General features: G+C 36.1%; 1 protein-coding gene across 2 annotated transcripts in view; it reads right to left on the reverse strand.

Moving 5' to 3' along the window:
- Positions 1-6677, reverse strand: part of LOC129882555 (ABC transporter B family member 25, mitochondrial) — a 49680-nt gene extending 43003 nt beyond the window's left edge. For both annotated transcript variants that reach the window (XM_055956912.1, XM_055956913.1), the window contains exons 1-9: positions 6256-6677; positions 5951-6175; positions 5218-5404; positions 4953-5014; positions 3388-3431; positions 2232-2334; positions 1989-2096; positions 1710-1793; positions 1553-1613 (exon numbers count right to left, since the gene is read on the reverse strand). In XM_055956912.1, the coding sequence (XP_055812887.1) occupies positions 1553-1613; positions 1710-1793; positions 1989-2096; positions 2232-2334; positions 3388-3431; positions 4953-5014; positions 5218-5404; positions 5951-6175; positions 6256-6519 (1138 nt within the window). In that variant the 5' untranslated portion in view covers positions 6520-6677. The remainder of the gene's footprint in view (positions 1-1552; positions 1614-1709; positions 1794-1988; positions 2097-2231; positions 2335-3387; positions 3432-4952; positions 5015-5217; positions 5405-5950; positions 6176-6255) is intronic.
- Between the last annotated feature and the right edge of the window lie 1310 nt (positions 6678-7987).

A 7987-nucleotide genomic window follows, 5' to 3' on the forward strand; every position in this document is an offset into this window, starting at 1 on the left:
TATAAATAATCAAAATCTCAATAGCAATAACATATTAGCAAATATTTCAGTTCAAAAACTGAATATAGATAGTACATACTAAAAGTCTAGAACTTGATGAGAAAAAAAAGAACAAAAGTCAACAGTGAGAAAAAAACAGAGGGAGAAGTAACTCTGAAGTATGAAGAAGAAGGAAAGAGAAACAGAGGAAGAAGAAATTAGAAGAAGAAAAGAAGAAACGAATTGGTGGGAATTTGGAGTTGCCGAAAAAGTCTAGTTGGTCGCCGAAGAAGTCGAGACGACTGGTTGGAGTCGCAGTCTAAGAATGCAACTGTGCAAATTTGGAAAGGAAACCCTAAAATTACCTTTTAACTTTAAAACCCTAAATTGTTCGCCTTTTTTAAGAAAATACAAAAGGCGACACCTTTCTTGCCTTCGTCGCCTCTCGCCTTTGTCACCATGGAGTCACCATTTGAAGATCGCTTTGCCACAAAACTAATAGGCGATGAAGGGTCGCCTCGCCTCTCACCATTGCCAATGAGGCGATCGCCTTTCACAACACTAGTCTACTTGGGACAGGTATAGGCAGTCAGGAAGGAATTTGAAACGTTGTACTACAAACTTAGAAAACAACAAGAGCACTGGCAGACGTTGTTTCTAGTTCTTACACTTGTTGGACTTCTTATTGACCATGATTCAGTGCAATTTTAGCTAGTCCTACAGTTCCTACAATTGATTAATTATTCTCTTGTCTACTTCATCTTGCCGCACCTCCCAATCACAAAATAGTTTCATCACCCACTGTTGACTCCTTTGTTCTCGCATCTCAAACCATAAAAAACGAAGACATCAATCTATGGAGAATCAGACGAGGAGGAGGTCGTTTTGGGAAACCTCGACCCAAGTGTAGTTACTATTATAAGCTTGGACACACTTGTGACATGTAATAAATTTTGCATGGTCCACAACCCAGTCATGATCCTATTACTCTAAAGGAATATAATGAGTTCTTTCCAAATAGAGCAAGTAAGCAAACATCTCCATAAGTAGCCTCTATTGCTCAACCTGACTGACCATCCAATAATGCTTATATTGCTCAGACAGTATATGATGAGTTCCTTTAGTACATTACTATATAATAGTTTTAAAACCACAAGGGAGAAAGAACATATTCTTATGTTCTGCCTCATCGCTAGATTCCAGAGCAAAGCGTACACTTACAATGAAGCAAACCCATATTTCTATTTTTCTGATAAGGTGAAACCAACCCATGTTTTGTTGAAGGGAAGCCATGTAGACATGGTATCACCATTCTGTGAAACTTAATAAATTTCAATGTTTTATGTTTTTCTTTATCAGGTAACTTTAATCATTATAAGGTTCAACGACTTCTCTTGTACTTTACCTGAAATTTGGACTTAAACTAATTGCCAAAAACCGAGTTAAATCATAAATGTTAGCACAGCTGATGCAATCTGATTCACCCAACATATACAAAACTTGACAACATAACATAAGAGTGCAGAAGAGCTTGACAAATGACAGGAAATAGCCATAAGGCAATACAACTTACTCTTTAAAAAGTGATCGTACTTCTCAGCTTCATACACCTCATTGTTAAAGTACTTAACAGTCTGAAGAAAATGAAAATTGCCAACACAATCAAGCATATTGCACATCAGAAAATGGTTAAAATAAGCTAATCATGGTACATAGAAACAGAAGCTTACCTCATAATTGATAAGAGAATCTATTGCTCGTGTGCTTGCATCATTATCAGCTTTATTCATCTCCTTCCTAAACTTAGTTCGCCACTGTAAGATACAAAATGGACAGGAAGCTTTGGACAAAAGATACAAGAAGCTAGACTCGCTAAAAGTTACTGATATATCAGCTATCACCTAGCTGCCACTAGTATGACCGATGAATAACTAAAAGATGGAAAGGGGCATGAAATCCAAAAATAGAAAACCTTTCAAAAGACTTGATGGGTTTAGCTAGTAGATAACCTGGGTAATACTTAAGGTGAAAGCGATATATGCAGCCACAGACAGTGATGTGATCCATGCAAAGGGTGCTCCAAACTTGTATGCAAGTATACCTGATACCATTGATATCTGAAAAGGCTCATGTTAATACAGTTGGAGTAATACTTAAAGAAACATGAGTATTTTAGAAATTTTTAATCAAAAAATGCTTCCTTTGAATGATGGAATAAATGAATATATATATATATATATATATATATATACCTCTAATATCGTCGGGAAAACATTGAATACCATTGACGAAAGAATAAAATTGATTGCTCGGCTACCACGGTCAATGATCCGATTAAGACCACCCGTTTCTCGACTGCAAAATGCAAGAAGAATATAAAAACAACTCTATCACCTTCTCAAGATCACAACAGATGGAATAAAATTTTAACACTGGGATATTTTCAAGAAAAATAAGATATAGACAGTCGCTGTCTTAAGCATCTTATTATGGTGATGTGGTACCCATTTACCTGGGTCCTTGTGTCAGGAAAGAAAAAATCAATATAGAACAAAGCCACAAATAGATGAAACTTAACATAGAACTAAACAGAACTAAGTTCACAGGATAATAACCCAACTGGCATGCCTTATTTAACTAGGTCTTTGAAGGAAACACACTATTCGACTGATAAGGCCGATTGCATTAGTTATCCACCCAGACTTCAATCTTGAACAAAGGTTATATTTTCAAGGAAGTAGGTACTTACTGTAAGTCATTATAATAGTGAGTTCTTTCAAAGCATAGCCTTCAGAATACATTGTTTCCAATGCTGGCAGAGCAGCAAACTACATCTATATCTTTGCTTCTTTTTTTGACCATTTTGGTCTCTTTGAAGCTAGAATGTGATATGGCAACAGGCACAGTTTTAGGCCTTCTATTCAATCATTGCACCATGATTCTACAATGGGAAGTTAAAATCTTGTATGAAGTGCAGACGCATTTGCTTTGGTATAATATTCTGTAACTGAGTTTCTGCAGCAGCAACATACCTCACATAAAAAAGAACTACATGACTATTCCTACTTCTAAAAGATAGAGTCCAAGTGTATAGATAAACAGTCCAGGCTGGTGTTAACTTTTTTGCAGCACCGGAAGTCAGAAATGAGGGGATCTTTCTCCCAGAAACAAGAGAGATACTGTATGACAGCTTTTAATCACTTTCAAGATCCAACAATTCAGCTGTTCCCCCTATTTAAAGACAAGTCACATGAGAGAATGGGGGAAGGAGAAGGAGAGAGAGAAAAAAGATGTGGCAAATGCTATTTATGAGGCAATGCAATAATAAAAAGCACATAATTAGCTGCAATTCTTTAGAATAGAATATGCATAGTCATCAGGTTAAGAAGAGGGTGTTTCAAGAAATACCTAAGGTGATATTGCAGGTCAAGTTCATGCAAGTGCGAAAAGACCTGCATACATTAGAGCCTGTTATGTACATCAGCACATTAAAACAGAAGATTGTTTAAAGACCTTTTCAAAAACCACTTTGTAGAGGGCGGGTATCACGCTCAATAGAACCATTAAGTTAAGTAAAAACATATGACGCGATCAAGACTCAAGCAAAGCATAAATGCAATTGAAAAGCAAACTATCAACATTATCTGATGTCAGATGGACCACGGGCATAATATTTAGCTAACATACTAGTTTGTCACTCATCAAAAGGACACCATTTTTTTAGTATAGTAGTTAAACTCAATCTGGAGTTTGCACAAGGACTAATGGACATATGCAGAATATTCTTTCAAAGAAGTAGTGTCCAGCAAGCAATGGAGACTTGAAGAGTTCTATTCAACTTTGTTATTGAAGATACACCCTAAATGGAAAGAGTGGCAAATGTGCATACAAGCAATATTCAACACATCAACTGCATCTTATAAACCTCTGCTAACTAGACTGCTACAATTCTTTCGTTCTCACATAAGAAGCAACAACAAACTAAGGAGATCAATTTCTTACTTTGAACACTTCAATGGAAAATATTTGATCCCCTAATTTGAATTCATCTTTTGAAAACTTTGCAATTGTCACCAGTATTTCACAAGAAATTAAAACAGCGGAGACATTCAAACTGTGAACTACTGTTCAAACAATAAAAATGGATGACAACATGATCACTGGTGGGTCAGTGATTTGAAGTGTGCTCAATTATTCACCTTATTATCTTCCCAAGTCAAGCCAGGACGACCAACTTGAGACAGAGTATTGAACAACACATTAAAGGGTATACACTATACAGGGACTAGCGACACTGAAACCCTAGACCTGCTCAGTTCTAGGCTTAACCAGATTATTTCATAACATAGTAGGAGAAGAATGGAAATTTCTATTATAGTATGAGGAGGGTACTATACGAGAAAAGGATGAAAATCTTCCTCATTTTTCTTTATCTAATACATACGTAGAAGAGATTTAAGTCTTCTTAAGTCCACTTTCCCACTTTGAAATGCCCACATTTTTCAAGCTGTAGACACGGGAAAAAGATCAGGGGTAAATTTCCCATCTCAATTTATCTTGCATAATTTAACACAACCATCCAAGATGGTCTCTAACAGACTGACATAGACCAATATTCGCCTTTTAATTGAGAAAAAAAGAGTCTAACTTTGGACAAATGCATGAGATACTATTGTGATAGTTGTTCATTGACAAGAACCCATTGTAGACACAGACAACGTAGCGTAAGCATCTTATTATCTCACACGTGTCCGAAGATAAGAATGTAGACTCTATCTCCCAATAAGCACATCATCTACAATTAGTTTGGATCTCAGGTCAATACCCCCCAAATTTACCCTCCATTCCTTCAGAATTCTGTCATGATTACGAAAATTACCCAAGAAAATCTAGAAATATTGTGGTTTTTGTCAGTGACGACTAATCTAAGGAGACACGGAGGAAAATAGGCTGGCAAACAAACTCCTCGGTACCTTCCGTGAAACTGACCGAATAGTGCGGAGCGCCACCTTTGAGAAAATTGCAGTTCGCAATTCTGCACACAAAAGAAAGATGAAGACATTTAGAAATATTAAAAGAGGAAAGAACAGTAAAGCACTTACTGATGAGGAAAAGGAAATAAATATCTATCTTCCACTGACACATGAAAATTATATCTTTTAATGAAAGAAAGAACAAAAACTAGTAACTCTGAATCTCAAGACAAGCACAAGCAATTACTTCATAGGTGTGAAGTACCGTTGAAAGCGGATGCCCCAGATCTTGCAATACCATACCCAATCAAAACCGCAGCAGGACTTGCAAAAAGAGCCAAAACAGTAGAATTGGCAGTAGTAAACTCCGCAAGAGCGCTAGCATTACCAGTTGCTGTTGTCAACCAATCAACAGCAAGCTTAAACAAGAATGGCACTTGAACATTCACAACCTGTTGCATGAAATGCACAAAAGGTCACTGCTTTGCAATAATTAATCAGCAGAAAAATCAATATTCATCCCCCCTTTACATGGAAGGAAGTTTGGTAACAATCTCCACATAATGCCCATTCCCTTAGAAAAAATAATAACACAACTAACTCCTGAAGTGCTAGGGCAACAACCTTGGTTCCCAAGATCGGAATCCCATAACCTGCCTAAGCCTTGGTGACACTGGAGGTCGAGGTCTTAGTGTCCTCCTAAGCCTGGGCGGCAGAGTTAAAGGATCCGTATGTTGATGGGAGCAGCAACGAATTATCTGCACTCAAGTTGAATCAAGCACAACCATATTATACTAGAGTAAGTGCCCATTTGGCTTAGTTTTAGATAAGCTAAGCCAAACAGGTCAAATTATTCTTTAGGGCATATTTTAAGCACACAATGGCTTTAAGTTGGCAGCCAATCACTCAAAAAAGCGGACAACTTATAAGTCAATCCAAACGGGCTCTAAGTACATAAATAAATAAATAAAGCAACTGGAAGAGAACAACTCTCACACCTTTGCACCAACTAGTAAACTCAAGGCAGCAATGACCCGAAACCGGAACTCAAAATTATCCTTCATCCACAAGTATTTAGCCAGAGTGCTTATAATTCTCGCATCAGATATTTGATCGCCTTCCGCTGCAGCCTGAGTTTCTTCCTTGTTGACAACAGGCTTTTTTGAGCCATCATCATCACTTGAAGATGTTGAAAACATGGCATACCCATTTGGCTTCCCATCCTTTTAACCAAAAATACTCAATGATCAAACACAAAGAAGGCAGGTTTAAAACTAATAGTAAAAATTAGTATAACACATACAGGGTTTTTAGCAGGGAAATCGGAAATGAATGCCTTGATTTGCTTAAAGCCAGTAGAAGTGGTTCTTGAAGAATCCCATGGGTTTCGTTTATTGATTGAAAGACGTCTTGTAGCAATACGATATTGATGATGAAGATAAGTTGAGGGTTTTAGCGCTTGTGAATGTAAAGGGCGAGAAGGGATGTAATTCAAAATCATGTTTTCTGCTTTGTGAAGCAGCAACTCCCCAGCCCTAAAACACCTTGAGTAGATACTACCTTGCATTTTTATCTGATACCTCAGTAGTTGATGAAGATAACAACTATGTGTCTCCGATTACTTATTAGATCAAACAAAAATTCGCCGCCGTCACCACACGGACAAGATGAGGAGGGTCGCAACCGATTTATTTGGGGGCAATTTTTCTTCTTTACGTTTTTTGTTTCCCACCCTCTGCTACCTGTTAAAATTAAGTAGTATTTAATTGAATTTTTAGATATTTTATTATTATTCAATATAATTAAATTGTTCAAAATTCAAGAATAATATTTAAAACTTTTTTCATGTTTACATTTTTCATTAATGAAGGTTTATAATTTTTTAGGAGTTAAACTATACTACTTATAAATTTATCCTCCAATAAATTACTATTTATATTTATGATTTTACATTTAATCATTTTTATGAGTTTGATTAAATAAAAGAATAATACAGGAAAATATGATTCAAATTTTGTCATTGAATGTTTTTCTTAATATGTCTGCATTACCTTAGAAATTCAATTAATATGGAATAGAGGAAATATTAATAATGTAGGTATTAGTTATGAATAAATTTACGTATTATTTTACATAGATATTAGTTAGGATTAGTTAGTCACATTTTATTTACATAAAAAATAACTAAAAGTCATAGAAGTAATATCATTCGCCAAAAGTAATAAAAAATATACACTAACTATATCATATTGCTTACCTATACATGAACTATAGTACCCCCAAATGTTCCTAGTTCATATCATACTAGAAATTCAGTTTGCACCAGATCAGGTCTTACAGACACCATCTATGATCCGTAGAAGAAATCACGAGCAGTAGATGTGTCTCATAGACAAACTTCAGAGAATTAGAAAACTTGACTTGACCTTTCACGACCTACGTTTATGGGTCGTAGTTCAGTCTTCGGTTCATAAACACCAGTCATGGACTAAAGTTCAGAAAGTTGGAAAATTGGGACATGCACAATACGAGTTAAGAGTACAGGTCGCAATGTTTTTTATGGCTCGTGGTTGGGAGTCGTGGATCAACATTTGAGACTTAGTATTTTAAGTACTTGGGTTCTATGTGTACAGTACAAATCGTACTTTGATTTACAGTCCATAATTAGGTCTCGTGCCTTGATCTTCAGAAAGTTGTATTCCAGTACCTTGACTTCTATGAGAGGAATGTACGGGTCGTACAAAGGTTTACGGATCGTAAAGAAGTTTGTGGTACAAAGGTCAGATATTCATAAATTTTAGTTACTTTTTACAAACGGGCTTCTACGAGTCGTAGAAGGTTCTACGGACCGTAGATGCCTCCCATAGAAGTTGTCTGGCAAAAAAAAATTCTCAAGGTTAATTAGGTTTTTTTCTACTATTTTAACTCTTATAATATGTCATTTTAGGCATATTTGGAAGAGTATAATTGATTCCTAAGACCTCTAACCTCCTCATTATCTCATAATTTGACAACTCATGTTTCTTCTTTCTCAC

This window comes from Solanum dulcamara, chromosome 3, assembly GCF_947179165.1.
Source record: "Solanum dulcamara chromosome 3, daSolDulc1.2, whole genome shotgun sequence".
NCBI classification, from domain to species: domain Eukaryota; kingdom Viridiplantae; phylum Streptophyta; class Magnoliopsida; order Solanales; family Solanaceae; genus Solanum; species Solanum dulcamara.